The 21,002-nt window shown below is 45.0% G+C and overlaps 1 protein-coding gene across 2 annotated transcripts in view; it reads right to left on the bottom strand.

Annotated features, from left to right (window-relative positions):
• Positions 1-21,002, bottom strand: part of cop1 (COP1 E3 ubiquitin ligase) — a 304,266-nt gene that overhangs the window by 144,230 nt on the left and 139,034 nt on the right. For both annotated transcript variants that reach the window (XM_078217921.1, XM_078217922.1), the window contains exon 9: positions 10,898-11,012. In XM_078217921.1, coding sequence (XP_078074047.1) covers positions 10,898-11,012 — 115 coding nt within the window. The remainder of the gene's footprint in view (positions 1-10,897; positions 11,013-21,002) is intronic.

Raw genomic sequence — 21,002 nt, 5'->3', positions numbered from 1 at the left:
GGAGAGGCTGGATACACTGACTTGTTTTTCCCCTGCAGCATTGGAAGCTTTGGGATGATCTTATCGAGGTCTATCAAATAATAAGGGCATAGATAAGGTAGATAGACAACATCGTTTCCCAAAGATAGGAGAGCCTAAAACTCGAGGGCATAGGTTTAAGTTGAGAGGGGAGAGTTACAAAAGGGTCCAGAGGGGCAATTTTTTTCCACACAGAGGGTGGTGAGTGCCTGGAACGAGCTGCCAAAGGTAGTAGTAGAGGCGGGTACAATTGTGTCTTTTAATAAGCATTTAGACAGTTACATGGGTAAGATGGAAAAAGAGGGATATGGGCCAAACTTGGGCAATTGGTACGAGCTTAGTTGTAAACAAAAAGGGTGGCATGGACAAGTTGGGCCTAAGAGCCTATTTCCATGCTGTATACCGCTATGACTTTATAATGGGCAAAGGAGTCGAAGTGATGTGAGGAAAAATATTTTCACCCAGTAGGTATCTGGAGTCTGGAACGAACTTCCTGAGAGCCCGGTGTTGGCAAGTTTAATTGAGATATTCAAAAACGAATTTGATTGCTATCTGAAAAGGAGAAACGTGTAAGATTACAGGGATAAAGCAGGGAGTGAACGAGGTAGATTGTTCTTTCAAAGAGTCAGTGCAGACTCGATGGGCCAAAAAGACTCTGCACTATAAAGATTGTGAAATAACAGTTCTGGCAAGATCTAGACAAGTGTATGGTGTAATAGAGTGACTATAATGAGATGACAATGGATCAGAAACCTGCTTAACCAATGAAACTCTTCAGTAAATTGATGTTTTCCAGTAAATTCACTTCTGAAGACATGCAAGCAAAGGTCACTTCCATTGCCAGGATTAAGCCAAATGATTTTAAAATTCTTTCACGGAATGTGGCTCGGCCAGTATTCATCGCCCATCCCTAATATCCCCAAATTGCTTTCTTGAACCACTGTGATCCATGTGGTGTAGCTACACCCAGTGCTGTTTGGGAGAGTGCTCCAAGATTTTGACACAGCAACAGTGAAGGAACAGGGATATCATAGAATCCCTACAGTACAGAAAGAGGCCATTCGGCCCATCAAGTCTGCACCGACCACAATCCTACCCAGGCCTTACCCCCATATCCCTACATATTTACCCACTAATCCCTTTAACCTAGGCATCTCAGGACACTAAGGGCAATTTTAGTATGGCCAATCAACCTAACCCGCGCATCTTTGGACTGTGGGAAGAAACCGGAGCACCCGGAGGAAACCCACGCAGACACGAGGAGAATGTGCAAACTCCACACAGACAGTGACCCAAGCCGGGAATCGAACCCAGGTCCCTGGAGCTGTGAAGCAGCAGTGCTAACCACTGCACTACCGTGCCGCCCTATCTATTTTCAAATCAGGACGGTGATTGGCTTGGAGGGGAACATGTGGACCACGGATAGAAGTCTGTACTGTAGGGATTCTATGGACTATAGGTATCTGCTGCCCTTGTTCTTCAAGTGGCAAAGGTCACAGGTTTGGAAGGTAAAGTTGAAGGAGCCTTGACAAGTTGCTGCAGTGCATCTTGCAGATGGGACACTCGGCTGCCACTGTGCATCAGTGGTGGAGGGAGTGAATATTTGTGGTGGGGTGCCAATCAAGCAGGCTGCTTTATCCTAGTTGGTATTGAGTTTCATGAGTCTTGTTTGAGCTGCACTCATCCAGGTGGAGAGTGTTCTGTGATAATAATGGGAATAGAGGGATATGGTGCCCGGAAGGGTAGGGGGTTTTAGTTCAATTGGGCAGCATTGGAGGGCCGAAGGGTCTGTTCCTGCGCTGTAATTTTCTTTGATATTGCTATTGATGCAGTTTTTTTGTGTTGAAAATTCAGCTTTATGCTGCAGGTAGTCTGTATGTCTGGAGGAAATACAGCTCAGATGCTGGGAGAGCAGGATAATTACTCATTTTAGCCATGTAGTGTTTACTAAGATAGAACAAATAGACTTTGTTTACACAAAAAATATGGGTTTCGGGAGGCAAGATTATGTGGTTAATGAGGAACTAAGTCGGTTGCAGAGAAACAACCTTTCAATTCTGCCTGGGATTTGTTTCAAGATAGAGGTGTTCTACAAGCTGCTCTCTCTCCAAGCTTCAAGGCTATTTCCACTCATTATAGCAAATATATTTATACTTGCGAATGGTATTTAAGTGGCTTTTGAATCTGTAAGAATGTTGCTGATTTGGAACGGAAACAGTGCTTAATTGGAAATTGAAGTCGTCTTTTCATTTTTACATATTGTTCAACTGTTAATAGTTATTTCATTTGTTAGAGATATTGTAAAAACACTATTATTAAATAAAGTTTGTTTTATCATACAAGATCCCTCATTTGTCAGTGGAGAAAAATATCAATGGTTAGCACTGCTGCCTCACAGCGCCAGGGACCTAGGTTCAATTCCGGCCTCGGGTCACTGCCTGTGTGGAGCTTGCACATTCTTCCGGTGTCTGCGTGGGATTCAAAGAACAAAACAGCACAGGAACAGGCCCTTCGGCCCTCCAAGCTTGCGCCGCTCATGTGCCCACTCGACAATTCTTTTGTATCCCTCTATTCTCAGTCTGTTCATGTGGTTATCGAGATAAGTCTTAAACTATCCCAGCGTGTCCGCCTCAATCACCTTGCTTGGCAGTGCATTCCAGGCCCCCACCACCCTCTGTGTAAAATACGTCCCCCTGACATCTGTGTTGAACCTTGCCCCCCCTCACCTTGAACCTGTGACCCCTTGTGTTTGTCACCTCCGACTTGGGGGAAAAAGCTTCCCACTGTTCACTATCTATGCCCTTCATAATTTTATACACCTCTATTAGGTCACCCCTCATCCTCCGTCTTTCCAGGGAGAACAACCCCAGTTTACCCAATCTCTCCTCATAGCTAAGACAACATCCTGGTAAACCTTCTCTGTACTCTCTCCAAAGCCTCCACGTCCTTCTACTAGTGCGGCGACCAGAACTGGACGCAGTATTCCAAATGTGGCCTAACCATCGTTCTATACAGCTGTAACATCATACGCCAACTTTTATATTCTATGCCCCATCCAATAAAGGCAAGCATGCCATATGCCTTCTTCACCACCCTTTCCACCTGTGCTGCCACCTTTAAGGATCTGTGGACTTGTACACCCAGGTCCCTCTGTGTGTCTGTACTCCTGATGGTTCTGCCATTTATTGTATAGCTCCCCCTTACATTAGATCTACCGAAATGCATCACTTCGCATTTATCTGGATTAAATTCCATCTGCCATTTCTCCGCCCAATGTTCCAGCCTAGCTATATCCTGCTGTATTCTCTGACAATGTTCACCACTATCCGCAACTCCAGCAATCTTCGTGTCGTCCGCAAACTTACTGATCACACCAGTTACATCTTCCTCCAAATCATTTATATATATCACAAACAGCAGAGGTCCCAGTACAGAGCCCTGCGGAACACCACGAGTCACAGACCTCCAACCGGAAAACGACCCCTCCACTGCTACCCTCTGTCTTCTATGACTAAGTAAGAAGTCTCACAACACCAGGTTAAAGTCCAACAGGTTTATTTGGTAGCAATAGGGTTGTTGGACTTTAACCTGGTGTTGTGAGACTTCTTATTGTGCTTACCCCAGTCCAACGCCGGCATCTCCACATCATGACTTCTATGACTAAGCCAGTTCTCCACCCATCTAGCTAGCTCACCTTTTATCCGGTGAGATTTAACCTTTTGCACCAGCCTGCCATGAGGGACCTTGTCAAACGCTTTACTAAAATCCATATAGACGACATCCACGGCCCTTCCCTCGTCAATCATTTTTGTCACCTCCTCAAAACACTCAACCAAATTTGTGAAGCTTGACCTCCCTCATACAAAACCATGCTCTCTATCGCTAATGAGATTATTCAGTTCTAAATGCGCATATATCCTATCTCTCAGAATCTTCTCCAACAACTTCCCTACCACAGACATCAAGCTCACCGACCTATAATTACCCGGGTTATCCTTGCTACCCTTCTTAAATAACGGGACCACATTTGCTATCCTCCAATCCTCTGGGACCTCACCTGTGTCCAGTGAAGAGACAAAGATTTCTGTTAGAGGCCCAGCAATTGCATCTCTCGCCTCCCTGAGGAGTCTCGGATAGATGCCATCTGGCCCTAAAGATTTGTCTGTCTTAATGTTTCCTAAAAAACCTAACACTTCCTCCCTTGTAATTGAGAATTTTTCGAACGGGTCAACACATCTCTCTGAGACAATACCAGTCAACATGTCCCTCTCCTTTGTGAATACTGATGCAAAGTATTCGTTTAGGATCTCACCTACTTCCTTTGGTTCTAAGCATAATTCCCCTCCTTTGTCCCTGAGAGGTCCGATTCTTTCCCTAACAACCCCCTTTTTCCGAACGGATGGATAAAATGCCTTAGGATTCACCTTAATCCTGTCTGCCAAGGACATTTCGTGACCCCTTTTTGCCCTTCAAAGTCCCTGTTTGAGTTCTTTTCTACTTGCTCTGTATTCCTCCAGTGCTCCATCTGTTTTTAGCTGCCTGGACCTCATGTATACCTCTTTTTTATTTTTGATTAGACCCACAATTTCCCTGGTTATCCATGGCTCTCGAATCCTACCTTTCCTATCCTTCCTTTTTACAGGCACATGCCTGTCCTGCACTTCTTTTTCATGAACAGACTGGGAATAGAGGGATACAAAAGAAATTCAGGGAGTTGGGTGCTAGGCTAAAAAGTAAGGCCTCCAGGGTTGCAATCTCTGGACTGCTCCCGGTGTCTAGTGCAAGTGAGGCTCGGAACAGGGAGATTCTACAGTTGAACGCATGGCTAAAGGACTGGTGCAAGAGGGAGGGTTTTAAATTCATAGATAACTGGGAAATCTTCAAGTCAGGATGGCAACTGTACAGAAAGGATGGGTTACACCTTAACTGGAAGGGAGCAAATATCCTGGCTGGGAGTTTTGCTAGAGTGTTTCGGCAGGATTTAAACTAGTGTGGCAGGGGGGTGGGGAACAAAACAGTAGGTCAGTAAATACTGAGGCTGGGGTTGAGCTGGGGGCCAGGGCAAGGCTAGCTAAGAAGAGGAGCACTCTGGAGGAGGAGGACCTGAGTGGGCCTGGAGGTCTGGAGTGCATCTGCTTCAATGCGAGGAGCGTAACGGGTAAGACAGACGAACTTAGGGCCTTAATGCTTAAGCGGAATTTGGATGTGGTTGCGGTGACGGAAACTTGGTTAAAAGAAAGACAGGACTGGCAGCTGAATATTCCGGGGTATAAGTGTTTTAGGCGAGACAGAGGAGGGGCTGAAAAAGGTGGGGGAGTAGCGATATTAGTTAAGGAGCATATTACCGCGATGCAGAGGGTAGACAACTTGGAGGGGTCATGTACTGAGTCGCTGTGGGTGGAACTCAGAAACAGGAAGGGTGCAGTCACTATGCTGGGGGTGTACTACAGACCACCCAACAGCCCACGGGAAGTGGAGGAAAGGATATGTCAGGAGATTCTGGATAGGTGCAGAAAAAATAGGGTTGTTGTAGTGGGGGACTTTAATTTCCCTGGCACAGACTGGAAAGTGCTTAGAGCTGGAGGTCCTGACGGGGAGGAATTTGTAAAATCCGTACTGGAAGGTTCTTTGGAACAGTATGTAGATAGCCCGACTAGAGAGGGGGCTATACTGGACCTAGTTCTGGGAAATGAGCCCGGTCAGGTCGTCAAAGTTTCGGTTGGGGAACATGTGGCAAATAGTGACCACAACTCTGTTAACTTTAGGATAGTAATGGACAAGGATGAGTGCTGTCCTACGAGCAGGGTGCTAAATTGGGGGAAGGCTAACTATAGCCGGATTAGGCAGGAATTGGTGGATGTTGATTGGGAGAGGATGTTCGAGGGTAAGTCCGCGTCTGGCATGTGGGAGTCTTTTAAGGAACTATTGATAAGGCTGCAGGATAGGCATGTGCCTGTAAAAAGGAAAGATAGGAAAGGTAGGATTCGAGAGCCGTGGATAACCAGGGAAATTGAGGATCTGATTAAAATGAAAAGGGAGGCGTACGTTAAGTCCAGGCAACTGAAAACAGATGGAGCTCTGGAGGAATAGAGAGAGAGTAGGAAAGAACTCAAACGGGGAGTTAGAAGGGCAAAAAGAGGTCACGAGATGTTCTTGGCAGGCAGGATTAAGGAGAATCCTAAGGCATTCTATTCATACGTTCGGAACAAAAGAGTTGTCAGGGAGAAAATCGGACCTCTCAGGGACAAAGGAGGGGAATTATGCTTAGAACCCAAGGGAATAGGGGAGATCCTAAATGAATACTTTGCATCGGTATTCACGAAGGAGAGGAGCGTGTTAACCGGGAGTGTCTCAGAGGGAGGTGTTGACCCGTTAGAGAAAATCTCCATTACAAGAGAGGAAGTGTTAGGTTTTTTAGGGAACATTAAAACTGACAAAGCCCCAGGGCCTGATGGCATCTATCCTCGACTGCTCAGGGAGACGAGAGATGAAATTGCTGGGCCTCTGACGGAAATCTTTGTCGCTTCTTTGGACACGGGTGAGGTCCCTGAGGATTGGAGGATAGCGAATGTGGTCCCGTTGTTTAAAAAGGGTAGCAGGGATAACCCAGGAAATTATAGGCCGGTGAGCTTGACGTCCGTGGTAGGGAAGTTGTTGGAGAGGATTCTTAGAGACAGGATGTATGTGCATTTAGAACGGAACAATCTCATTAGTGACAGACAGCATGGTTTTGTAAGAGGGAGGTCGTGCCTTACAAATTTGGTGGAGATTTTTGAGGAAGTGACAAAAACGGTTGATGAAGGAAGGGCGTGGATGTCGTCGATATGGATTTCAGTAAGGCATTTGACAAAGTCCCACATGGCAGGTTGGTTAAGAAGGTTAAGGCTCATGGGATACAAGGAGAAGTGGCTAGATGGGTGGAGAACTGGCTTGGCCATAGGACACATAGGAGACAGAGGGTAGTGGTCGAAGGGTCTTTTTCCGGCTGGAGGTCTGTGACCAGTGGTGTTCCGCAGGACTCTGTACTGGGACCTCTGCTATTTGTGATATATATAAATGATTTGGAAGAAGGTGTAACTGGTGTAATCAGCAAGTTTGCGGATGACACGAAGATGGCTGGACCTGCGGATAGCGAAGAGCATTGTCGGGCAATACAGCAGGATATAGATAGGCTGGAAAATTGGACGGAGAGGTGGCAGATGGAGTTTAATCCGGACAAATGCGAAGTGATGCATTTTGGAAGAAATAATGTAGGGAGGAGTTATACAATAAATGGCAGAGTCATCAGGAGTACAGAAACACAGAGGGACCTAGGTGTGCAAGTCCACAAATCCTTGAAGGTGGCAACACAGGTGGAGAAGGTGGTGAAGAAGGCATATGGTATGCTTGCCTTTATAGGATGGGGTATAGAGTATAAAAGCTGGAGTCTGATGATGCAGCTGTATAGAACACTGGTTAGGCCACATTTGGAGTACTGCGTCCAGTTCTGGTCGCCGCACTACCAGAAGGACGTGGAGGCGTTAGAGAGAGTGCAGAGAAGGTTTACCAGGATGTTGCCTGGTATGGAGGGTCTTAGCTGAGGAGAGATTGGGTAGACTGGGGTTGTTCTCCTTGGAAAGACGGAGAATGAGGGGAGATCTAATAGAGGTGTACAAGATTATGAAGGGTATAGATAGGGTGAACGGTGGGAAGCTTTTTCCCAGGTCAGAGGTGACGATCACGAGAGGTCACGGGCTCAAGGTGAGAGGGGCGAAGTATAACTCAGATATTAGAGGGACGTTTTTTACACAGAGGGTGGTGGGGGCCTGGAATGCGCTGCCAAGTAGGGTGGTGGAGGCAGGCACGCTGACATCGTTTAAGACTTACCTGGATAGTCACATGAGCAGCCTGGGAATGGAGGGATACAAACGATTGGTCTAGTTGGACCAAGGAGCGGCACAGGCTTGGAGGGCCGAAGGGCCTGTTTCCTGTGCTGTACTGTTCTTTGTTCTATCAATTGCTCCTTAAAAGACTCCCACACGCCAGATGTGGATTTACTCTCGAACAGCCTCTCCCAATCAACAGCCACCAAATCCTGCCTAATCCGGCTGTAATTAGCCTTCCCCAATTCAGCACCTTGCCCATAGGACAACAGTCATCCTTTTCCATGCCTATCCGAAAGTTTACAGAATTGTTGTCACTATTTGCCATATGCCCCGACTGCAACTTTGATGACCTGACCGGGCTCATTCCCCAGTACTAGGTCCAGTATAGCCCCCTCTCTAGTTGGACTGTCAACATATTGTTCCAAAGAACCTTCCTGTACGCATTTTATAAATTCTCCCCCATCCAGGCCCCCAACCCTAAGCGATTTCCAGTCTATGTGAGGGAAATTAAAGTCTCCCACTACAACAACCCTATTTTTTATGCACCGGTCCAGAATCTCCTTACATATCCGTTCTTCAACTTCCCGTGGGCTGTTGGGAGGCCTGTAGTACACCCCCAGCATAGTGACTGCACCCTTCCTGTTTCTGAACTCCACCCACAGTGACTCATTACCTGACCTTTCCATATTGTCCACCCTCTGTACCGCTGTAATATGCTCCCTAACCAGTATTGCTACTCCCCCGCCTCTCCTCGCCCCTCCTCTGTCTCGCCTAAAATACTTATACCCCGGAATATTCAGTTGCCAGTCCTGTCCTTCTTTTAACCAGGTCTCCGTCACTGCAACCACATCCAAGTTCCGCGCAAGCATTAAGGCTCTAAGCTCGTCTGTCTTGCCCGTGACGCTCCTTGCATTGAAGCAGATGCACTCCAGACCTCCAGGCCCACTGAGGTCATCCTCCCCCAGAATGCTCTTCCTCTTAGATAGCCTCGTCTTTGCCCCAACCTCATCCCCAGCCTCTATGCTTATTGACCAATTGTTCTGAGCCCCACCCCCCCCGCCACATTAGTTTAAACCCACCCAAAGCACACTAGCAAAACTCCCAGCTAGGATATTCGTACCCCTCCAGTTTAGGTGCAACCCGTCCTTCTTGTACAGGTGCCATCCTCTCTTGAAGACTTCCCAGTGATCCATGAATTCGAAACCCTCCCTCCTGCACCAGTCCTTTAGCCACGCATTCAGCTGTGCAGTCTCCCTGTTCCTAGCCTCACTCGCTTGTGGCACTGGGAGTAGTCCAGAGATCGCTACCCTTGAGGCCCTGCTTTTTAGCCTACTACCCAACTCCGAATTGCTCTCGCAGGACCTCCCTGCTCTTTCTGCCTACGTCATTTCCTCCAGGTGCTCCGGTTTCCTCCCATAGTCCAAAGATGTGCGGATTAGATTGATTGGCCATGCTAAATTAGAACATAGAACATAGAGCAGTACAGCACAGAACAGGCCCTTCGGCCCACGTTGTTGTGCCGAGCTTTGTCTGAAACCCAGATCAAGCTATTTCCTCCCTATCATCCCGAAGTACTCCATGTGCCTATCCAATAGCTTCTTAAATGTTCCTAAAGTTTCTGACTCCACTATCACTGCAGGCAGTCCATTCCACACCCCAACCACTCTGCGTAAAAAACCTACCTCAGACATCCTTCCTATATCTCCCACCATGAACCCGATAGTTATGCCCCCTAGTTACCACTCCATTCACCCGAGGAAATAGTCTTTGAACGTTCACTCTATCTATCCCCCTCATCATCTTATAAACCTCTATCAAGTCTCCTCTCAACCTCCTCCGCTTCAAAGAGAAAAGCCCAAGTTCCCTCAACCTTTCCTCATAAGACCTACCCTCCAAACCAGGCAGCATCCTGGTAAATCTCCTTTGCACTCTTTCCAGTGTCTCCACATCCTTCTTATAGTGAGGTGACCAGAACTGCACACAATATTCCAAATGTGGTCTCACCAAGGTCCTGTACAGTTGCAGCATAACCCCACGGCTCTTAAACTCAAACCCCCTGTTAATGAACGCCAACACACTATAGGCCTTCTTCACGGCTCTATCCACTTGAGTGGCAACCTTCAGAGATCTATGGATATGAACCCCAAGATCTCTCTGTTCCTCCACATTCTTCAGAACCCTACCTTTGACCCTGTAATCCACATTTAAATTTGTCCTACCAAAATGAATCACCTTGCATTTGTCAGGGTTAAACTCCATTTACCATTTTTCAGCCCAGCTCTGCATCCTATCTATATCTCTTTGCAGCCTACAACAGCCCTCCACCTCATCCACTACTCCACCAATCTTGGTGTCATCAGCAAATTTACTGATCCACCCTTCAGCCCCCTCCTCCAAGTCATTTATAAAAATGACAAATAGCAGAGGACCAAATTGACCCTGTCAAGGGATTAGCAGGGTCATATATTTATATGGGGTTACAGGAATAGGGCCTGGGTGGGATTGTGGTCAGTGCAGACTCGATGGGCCAAAAGGCCTCCTTCTTCACTGTTGGGATTCTATGATTCTAGGATTCCATGATTTATGCCGAAATAGAAAAATTGTTAGGGGTGAATCCTGGCTTCATAATGTACCTCGAGGTTCTGCTCCAGTGCCCTAACAGTTCTATCACACTCCTGATTTTTGCCTAGTAGATGGTTTTGGGGAGTCAGGTGGTGAGTTTCTCGCCACAAAATTCCCACCCTCTGATCCGCTCTTGTCGCCACAATATTTATATGGCTAGTCCAGTTCAGTTTCTAGTTAATGGTAATCCCCATGATGTTGATAGTTGGGGATACAGCAATGGTAATGCCATTGAATATCTAAAGGAGATGGTTCAATTCTCTCTTGTTGGAGCTGGTCATTGTTTTGTTCGCTTATGCACCACACAAAGTGCTGCATTCAAACAGAAACCCAGCGATATAATACAAAGCTAAGTGAAACTTATATTGTCAGAGAGAAGAGACAACCTTTACCTGACAAACGGGATAATCTGGTGGAGAAATAGCACTGTTCAAGATCCTCAAAGTGGGCAGTCAATCGCTTACGTCGGGAAGCCAGTGTGTTATTGTACCATGTTTGTCTCTTTCCCTGCACAAACACACAAAGTATCAGTAAAACATCATACATTTGGACAATCCATCCAGCTATTTTATCTGCATCTTCACCAGCCTTCATATTCTGATTAATAATAATTTGCACTTGTACAGCATCTTAAACATAGGAAAAGCTGCTTTACAGCAACATTTTCAAAATTTGACACCAAATCACAAAATACTAGGTCAGGTGACCAAACCCGTCCCCTGGACAACTCCGTGATATACCTTCCTTCAGTCCAAGATATTAACATTCACCACTACTGTCTCATGTCTCTTTGTATATATGGTCCAATAGTTTGAAATTTTGAAGTGAGACAAGTAGAGAAACAAGTTCATTGGGCTTGGTGTATCCCTGGCAGCTCTCTGCAAGAGCAACTGAGCTGTTCCCATTTCTCCACAGCCTTGTAAACTTTCTCTTCGAGGATAACATTGCATTTATAGCACAAACAGGCCACTCGGCCCAACCAGTCAATACTGGTGTTTATTCTCCCATTGAGCGTCTTCCTATCCGTTAGAACATAGAACAGTACAGCACAGTATAGGCCCTTCAGCCCTCGATGTTGTGCCGAGCTTTGTCCGAAAACACGATCAAGCTATCTCACTCCCTATCATTCAGGTGTGCTCCATGTGCCTATCCAATAACCGCTTGAAAGTTCCGAAAGTGTCCGACTCCACTATCACAGCAGGCAGTCCTTTCCACACCCCAACCACTCTCTGAGTAAAGAACCTACCTCCGACATCCCTCCAATATCTCCCACCATGAACCTTATAGTTATGCCCCCTAGTAACAGCGACATCCACCCGAGGAAATAGTCTCTGAACGTCCACTTCTATCTATCCCCCTCATCATCTTATAAACCTCTATTAAGTCGCCTCTCATCCTCCTCCGCTCCAAAGAGCTCTAGCTCCCTCAACCTTTCCTCATAAGACCTACCCTCCAAACCAGGCAGCATCCTGGTAAATCTCCTCTGCACTCTCTCCAATGCTTCCACATCCTTTTTATAGTGAGGTGACCAGAACTGCACACAATATTCCAAATGTGGTCTCACCAAGGTCCTGCACAGTTGCAGCATAACCCCACGGCTCTTAAACTCAAACCCCCTATTAATAAACGCTAACACAGCAAAGGCCTTCTTCATGGCTCTATCCACTTGAATGGGAACCTTCAGAGATCTGTGGATATGAACCCCAAAATCTCTCTGTTCCTCCACATTCCTCAGAACCCGACCGTTGACCCTGTAATCCGCATTCAAATTTGTCCTACCAAAATGAATCACCTCGCACTTATCAGGGTTAAACTCCATCTGCCATTTTTCGGCCCAGCCCTGCATCCTATCACTGTCTCTTTGCAGCCTACAACAGCCCTCCACCTCATCCACTACTCCACCAATCTTGGTGTCATCAGCAAATTTACTGACCCACCCTTCAGCCCCCTCCTCCAAGTCATTGATAAAAATCACAAATAGCAGAGGACCCAGCACTGATCCCTGTGGTGCACCGCTGGTAACTGGTCTCCAGTCTGAAAATTTTCCATCCAGCACCACCCTCTGTCTTTTATGAGATAGTAAGGAGTCTAACAACACCAGGTTAAAAGTCCAACACGTTTATTTGGTAGCAAACGCCACTAGCTTTCGGAGCGCTGCTCCTTCGTCAGGTGAGTGGGAGATCTGCTCATACACAGCAAACAGGGCATATAAAGACACAAACTCAATTTACAGAATAATGAATAATGATTGGAATGTGAGTCTTTACAGCTAATCAAGTCTTAAAGGTACAGACAATGTGAGTGGAGGGAGCATTAGCACAGGTTAAAGAGATGTGTATTGTCTCCAGACAGGACAGCCAGTGAGATAGCCAATTATTTATCCAATCGGCCAAATTTCCCTCTATCCCACACCTCCTTACTTTCTTCATGAGCCGACCATGGGGAACCGTATCAAACACCTTACCAAAATCCATGTATATGACATCAACTGCTCTACCTTCATCTACACACTTAGTTACCTCCTCAAAGAATTCAATCAAATTTGAGAGGCAAGACTTACCCTTCACGAATCCGTGTTGACTATCCCGGATTAAGTTGCATCTTTCCAAATGGTCATAAATCCTATCCCTCAGGACCCTTTCCATTAATTTACCAACCTCCGAAGTAAGACTAACTGGCCTATAATCACCAGGGTCATTGCTATTTCCTTTCTTGAATAGAGGAACAACATTTGCCACGCTCCAGTCCTCTGGCACTATCCCCGTGGACAGTGAAGACCCAAAGATCAAAGCCAAAGGCTCTGCAATCTCTTCCCCTCCCTCCCAAAGAATCCCAGGATATATCCCATCTGGCCCAGGGGAGGTATCGACCCTCAGGTTTTTCAAAATTTCTAATACATCTTCCCTCAGAACATCTACCTCCTCCAGCCTATCAGCCTGTGAAGAAGGGAAAGGGTTAATGTTTTTTTGTACTCAATGTATTTTGTGCCTAAAAGGTTGAACTTTGTACCTGGAATGTATCACAAACATAACTCTTCCTTATGGCTAGCCTCCCTTTTGTTTATATTGCTCCTGGTAGTAATATAAGCCATTTGTTCATGTCTTTCATCTTTAACTTTTAGTAGTATAAGCCATTTGTTCTTGGTTTCATCTTTTACTTTTAGTATAAGCCATTTGTTCATGGTTCCCTCGCTTGTTTATATCATTCTGATAAAACAGACAGTTGTACATAGATGTTAGTCTTTCTTTCCCATAGGCTTGTCTATGATTTAAACAGAGGAAGCAGCGACCAAATGGTAGAGTGCGAGAATGGCCGTTTGAAGGAGGACTCCCACTGGGACAGTTGCACTCAGTCACTCCAAAGGAAACGCTTCGGGAAGAGCAGGGGACCAGAGGTGACACCTTGGCTTCGACTACCAGGAGAATTGTGCTTTATGACCCAAGGATACCAGATGGTCTCTAACCATGATCCAGAGACTATCAGCAGCTGTTAAAGGAACTATAATTTATGATCAAGGACTGTTAACTGGACTTTCTTCATGACTTGTATTGGGAACCCGGATGTATAAATATCCATGCTTCTTGTGTTCAGGGTGAACTTTGGCTTCCGCTTTCAAGGGGTCAAGTTCTCCCATAAGCTTGTGAGAATAAAGCCTGACTGTATTTTGACTCATACTAGCCTCGAGGTATATTTTCCGACTTCATTTTGGTGCCGAAAGCCGGGAAAACTCCGTATCTGTTTGCGGGACTCTGTTTGCAGGCCCAGGTTGAATGGCCACAACCTGTGTACTGGGAAAGAGTTCTGAACCTAATAGGGTGAGTCAAACTACAGTGGGCTGAGCATATGTGGTGAGTGTGTGTGAGAGTGAAAGACATCTGAACTGAACACATACGGACAAGGAGGCATTTGTCTGTTATGGATTCTCAAGTGAGTGTAAAGACTGGAGAAAAGTTGCCTGAGGTGTGATGTTCAGACGTGAGTGAGAAAGAAACTGTCTGTGTGAGAGAAACTGTCTGAGTGATCACCTGAGTAGAAGTAAGCTTAATAGTATAAGCTTAATAGTGTAAGCGGTGGTACGGAGGGATTTGATCACCCCTGACAGGTAACACCGGACTCTGATAAGAGCGACCTAGGAGTGGGAGAGTGAGAAGGGAGAATAGAAGGCTCCAAGTAGTGAGTATAAAACTTATCTGTATTATGGTGGGATCACAAGCACAAAGACAGTGGGGACTTCCGGAATCCCTGATAAATGAGTGTATGACTGAGAGGAACAAATTCATTAAACAGATGAGCAAAGGGGGGTGGAACTTATCCTATCATTATCTATGATAATACCCTCTGGGCCAACAGCATAAGTGGTTGGGTAAAGAAAAGAGAAACATGACAAAGACAATAAGAGTATTGTTAATACATCAGTTAGCTGGACTAATTGAGCGAGTAGTCGCCTCTACTCAGAAGTGGAGTGAGGATAAAGGAAGGATTAAGGAGTTAGAATGCCGAGTAAAAGAACTGGAGAAACAAAACCAAGTATTAGAAGAAAAGCTATGGAGAGGGGAAACCGTTCCTCTACCTCCTTATGAGTCCACACAACAGGGACTAAACGCTCTTCCAGAGGAATGGGATGCCCTAGAACACAACTTAGTGCTAGTAACCCGAGGGGGAACAGATGCACAGCCAAAAGCAAATTATAAACCATTCACCCCAGGTGAGAGGCAGCAGATAATGGTTTCCCTGGGTAAATTACAACCTAGAAGCGCAAACACTAAATTCTGGGAAGAATTAGACACAATCTGGGTAGGACACCAATTACACCTGAGAGACGTACACCAGCTGGTCAGGGCAGCCTGTCCAGCGGGTAAGTGGAGACAGGTAGCAGGTGGACCCGCCGCTCCTCCAGCACAGGATTATAGTGGGGGACGGTGGACACATGTAGTCGCCCTAACATCAGAGATAGATGCCCAACAGACACCCTTCGCCCAGTTTAAGGTAGAAATTCTGAGAGTATTAGGGAATGCTCCCACTAACTGGAGCAGAATGACCACAACGAAACAGCTAAAAGGAGCTTCTGAATATGGGGGATGTTTGTCCCAGGTACATCAGGAGTGCTCTGGACAAGGAAACCCAGGTCGAGGAGATCGAGCGTTCATCCAGGTTTTTAAGGATGAATTCTTTAGTGTTCACCAAAAACTCCTTAAAATGGGGATTCTCAGTACCCCGAACTATGATGAGTTGGTAGAATGGGCTAATGGCATACCTGGAGGTGGATAGGAGAAATCTTAGTTTTTGTATTTCAGTGTGTTTGTGAGATCTGGTTTCTAGTCGAATGTAGGTGGTTGTTGTTGTATTAAATTGAGAGCAGGAATTGTTGAAACCTTTGTTCTTGTGGAGTGTTTATTGCGGGTAATAAATGACCTCAGGAGTGCTGGGGAGGTGTGAAGACTGTTAAAGATTAAAGTGATAAGATTTCTTGCATTTACTTCTGTTTTGGGTTTTTAATTACAGTTTGGAAGAAAGAAGCATAAAAGTGACTGTCTTAATCCAAGTTCTGTATTCTTTTAAATGTTTTACTTACATCTCAGTTTAAGATGTTAAGTTTGAATGAGTGTTGGAAGCTTCCATGTGTGTCTGTGTGTGTTTAACAGAGTTGTTTGTTTTGATGTGATTTTACAACTGTGGGTTTGATACAGAGTTTGAATAAAATTAGAAGATAAATTGAAATTTCAAAATCAAAGTACATAAATTGAAGTTGGAAATAGCCAGTTTGAATTTTGAATAAACCTGTGTTTGAATTTTGTTAAGAAAGGATTTAAACCTTGGAGGGAACCATGTGCTCTCTCCTTTGTCTTAAAGTGAAGATTATGAGAGAGTTAGTTGAGAAATTGGGAGAAGAAATTAAGTAATTTTATGGAAAAGTAGATAAGAACAAAAGAATGAGGTAAATGTACTGTCTATGAGTCAGTTTAAAATATTTTAAGTGAAATGAATTGTAATTCTGCTTATTTCAAGTTCCAGCAGGAGATTAATCAATTAAATCTTAGTTGCCAATGCAAATTGCCCTTACAAATGTCTGATAGTTTAATATTCTGTAACTGGTTAAAATTATGTACTGCCGTTGGAATTTTATGTGCTATCTATTGTTCAAAGTTTGCCAAATATTGAGCACTGTCAAACTTAAAATCTAGCCAGTTAAAATCAAACCAAAATATTTTTGATTAGTTAACCAGTTTGTATTGTACCTACTTTGGTTTTGATTTGGCGCCTGTTGTTTTCCTCGAGTGCGGGGGGGGGTTTGATCTGGAGCTCAGGTTTAAATTGGAAACGAATTGGATTAAAGGGGTTTGGATATCACAGTTATGGCGTGTAAAGTATGATACAACTGCCGCTTGATTATTTTCCATGCAGAACAGAGAATAAAATCAAATCCTGAAAAGCTTTCACCAATTTTGTATAATATAGTTATATATTATATGTTGTGTATTGATAAAACATAATTCTGTAGGAGCTTCCTGTTTTCCTCGCCATACAAATAATTAAACTAGAGATAATGTAAGAGTACATTATATAAAGATTGGAGCTGTATGGTATGTGATTTTAATGGGGAATGCGATGTTTTTTGATGAGATTATATACAAAATAATAGATGTTCAACTGCAGCCAAAAAACCAGTTTTAAGTGTTATTTAATTCACACTAAGCTTTCTATGGAAGGGGGGTGTGTAGTTAACTGTATAATGTACTAGCTAAAGCCATACAGATATCGGGAAATTGTGGAGAGGTATTGCCCACTATACTGATGAGATTAAGAATCACCACAAATCGGACAACTGGATTGACCCCTTATGAATTAATGACAGAATGGGTGATGATGTAGGTTCACTAAAAGAAGAATTCAGGAGTTATGTGTTGGAACTAAGCATCCAACTAAAAGGGATGCACAAATTGGTAAAAGACAATCCGGAACAAAGAGACACAGAGAGAGAGAGCTTGAAATGCTCCCTGACGGGCGGGAAGTTGCGTCCAAGTAAAAGCACTACTTGACAAACCTGGGTTCGCCCCTAAATGGGAGGGCCCCTATGAGGTTAAAATTGTGTAGTGTGCTCAATTCACAGATACGCGAGACGGTTGACCTCCAAGCAAGCTGAACGGGTTCGCGGGCAGTGGCGCGCAGGCGGTATAGCCTTTGGACCATTGTATAACGGTCGCGCGGGTTATTAGTTAAGTGATAGGATGATTCTCTTGCTGCTTCTCACGACCTTTGCCCTGCTAGTTACGGAGGGGAAGTATAGATGGAATTGTGTAGACTTGAGGATAGAGCTTCTCTGTAACGATGGCTCTGTCTATTGTAACCTTCCGACACATGGAATAAGTCCCTGGGAGGTTACCCGTAGGGACCGCTGCTTGGGATTCCTTAACCATGCCATGTTGCTAACTCTGTTGGAGGGGCGAGGTGATTGGGGTCTCCCATGCATGTAATGTGGTGTAACTGGAATTTTTGGTGTTTAGCTGAGGGACCGGGATGGATCTGTACCCGGCAACAGCAGAGGGCTCCGGAGGATGTGTACATCAACACGAGATTTGGTCGATCCAAGCAATCGTTGTACCAATCCTCTAAAATCCGACCCTATCACATGAACACTTTCATGTATATGTCTCACTTGTATGTATTGCAGTCAAATTTTGAGCAAGTGCTGGGTCTGCTTACATATTCCCATGCACGAAGGAAAGGGGGGAAAGTCCTTTATTCCCTATCCCTTTGTCATCTCCGGGAATAGTAGAGGGGATTTCGGATCAGAATGGAACCCACAATGGGACAAGGAAGTGGCGTTTAAAAACCCCATCAGGCATGTTGTGAAAAACCAACAAAGGGGGATCTATCTGCTTGGTAAGAAACGGAACCATACTTATTGGCTGTAGCTACTGCACCCAGTAGGTTAATGTCACCAGTGGTGCCTGGGCTTTGGCGCATCAGATTACAATCCATTGCCCCACTGCTGATGTCCTGGTCAGCCTCTCCTCTACTTATATGAGCAGCATGACTGCATATAATGGTACCTGTTGTGTCTGTGGAAACAATGCCTACCCATGGCTTCCTTGGGATTGGGTAGGATCGTGTTATTTAGTATATGTGGTACCCTATATTCACTGTTACTGAGACAGAATGGTTCTTTATGATAGCTTTCCCACTTTATGGGACAGCAAAAGCAGCTCAGGAACTTATACATATGGCCTCGACCTTGGAGAGAATTGCAAATGAAACTAGAGACAGGTTCGAGGAGGTGAGCACAGCCTTCTCTGAAGTATCAGCCGAGGTTGTAGCTATCCAGACTGTTGCTTCACAGAACCGATTGACACTTGATTATGTGTTGGCTTTCCAGGGAGGAACGTGCGCTATAATTGAATCCGAATGCTGCACGTATATCCCAGATGTTTCGGAAAATATAACTCATTTGGCAGATCATATCAAACGAGTGGCGATGACAATACAAGGTGAAGGGAACCAATATCATAATTATAACCCTCCGGGATGGCTGGGGCAATGGTTCGGGTCGTGGGGATCATACCTGATGCACGGGTTAATTGTATTATTTGTCATTCTTATTGCATGTTGTATTTATATGACATTATTGAACAAACAGCCTGAATTATGCCGAGTGCAAGTGTACAGGCAGAAGGGGCAGACTTCCTGATGAAGGAGGTAGGCCCATATATGTTGGTAACATTTGGCTCTGAGTTGGTCATGGGGCCATGTTTGCACTTGGCCTCTGACCAAAAGGGGGGATTGAAGAAGGGAAAGGGTTAATGTTTTTTGTACTCTATGTATTTTGTGCCTAAAAGGTTGAACTTTGTACCTGGAATGTATCACAAACATAACTCTTCCTTATGGCTAGCCTCCCTTTTGTTTATATTGCTCCTGGTAGTAATATAAGTCATTTGTTCATGTCTTTCATCTTTTACTTTTAGTAGTATAAGCCATTTGTTCTTGGTTTCATCTTTTACTTTTAGTATAAGCCATTTGTTCATGGTTCCCTCGCTTGTTTATATCATTCTGATAAAACAGACAGTTGTACATAGATGTTAATCTTTCTTTCCCGTAGGCTTGTCTATGATTTAAACAGAGGAAGCAGCGACCAAATGGTAGAGTGCGAGAATGGCCGTTTGAAGGAGGACTCCCACTGGGACAGTTGCACTCAGTCACTCCAAAGGAAACGCTTCGGGAAGAGCAGGGGACCAGAGGTGGCACCTTGGCTTCGACTACCAGGAGAATTGTGCTTTATGACCCAAGGATACCAGATGGTCTCTAACCATGATCCAGAGACTATCAGAAGCTGTTAAAGGAACTATAATTTATGATCAAGGACTGTTAACTGGACTTTGCTTCATGACTTGTATTGGGAACCCTGATGTATAAATATCCATGCTTCTTGTGTTCAGGGAGAACTTTGGCTTCCGCTTTCAAGGGGTCAAGTTCTCCCATAAGCTTGTGAGAATAAAGCCTGACTGTATTTTGACTCATACCAGCCTCGAGGTATATTTTCCGACTTCAGCCTGTATCACACCCTCATCCTCAAAAACATGTCCCCTCTCCTTGGTGAACACTGACGAAAAGTATTCATTCATCGCCTCTCCTATCTCTTCTGGTCCATGCACAAGTTTCCACTACTGTCCTTCACCGGCCCTTACCTCACCCTGGTCATTCTTATATTTCTCGCATAAGAGTAAAAAGCCTTGGGGTTTGCCTTGATCCGACCCACCAAGGACTTCTCATGTCCCCTCCTAGCTCTCCTAAGCCCTTTTTGTAGTCCATTCCTTGCTACCTTGTAACCCTCAAGCGACCCCCAAACTGAACCTTGTTTTCTCATCCTTACATACGCTTCCCTTTTTCTCTTGACAAGGCATTCAACCTCTTTTGTGAGCATGCTTCCCTCACTCGGCCATTTCCACTCTGTTCTCAACTAAATCTACCATTGTAACCATCTCTGCCCTGCTCCCTCACATTCTCGTCTGGTTTGGACTTAAATACACCTCTACTATTCACTTCAAACACTCCATGTGGGAGCAACTTCCACATTCTCACCACTCTGTGGGTAAAGATAACTCTTCTGAATTTCCTGTAGGATTTTTTGGGGAGTATCTTATATTGATGCTCTCGAGTTCTGCTCTTCCCCACAAAGGGAAACATTCCCTCCGTATCAAATGTATCAAAACCTTTAATAGAATTATAGAATCCCTGCAGTGCAGGAGGTCATTTGGCCCTTCAAACCTGCATCGATGACAAATCCCACCCAGGCCCTATCTCTGTAAGCCCATGCATTTACCCTGCGAATCCCCCTGACGCTAAGGAGCAATTTAGCATGGCCAATCAACCTAACCCACATATCTTTGGAGCGTGGGAGGAAACTGGAGCACCTGGAGGAAACCCACACAGACACAGGGAGAATGTGCAAACTCCACACAGACAGTCACCCAAGGCTGGAATTGAACCCAGGTCCCTGGCGCT

Source organism: Mustelus asterias, chromosome 8 (genome assembly GCF_964213995.1).
Source record: "Mustelus asterias chromosome 8, sMusAst1.hap1.1, whole genome shotgun sequence".
Taxonomy (NCBI): Eukaryota; Metazoa; Chordata; class Chondrichthyes; order Carcharhiniformes; family Triakidae; genus Mustelus; species Mustelus asterias.
This window is presented reverse-complemented; position numbering and strand designations above follow the sequence as displayed.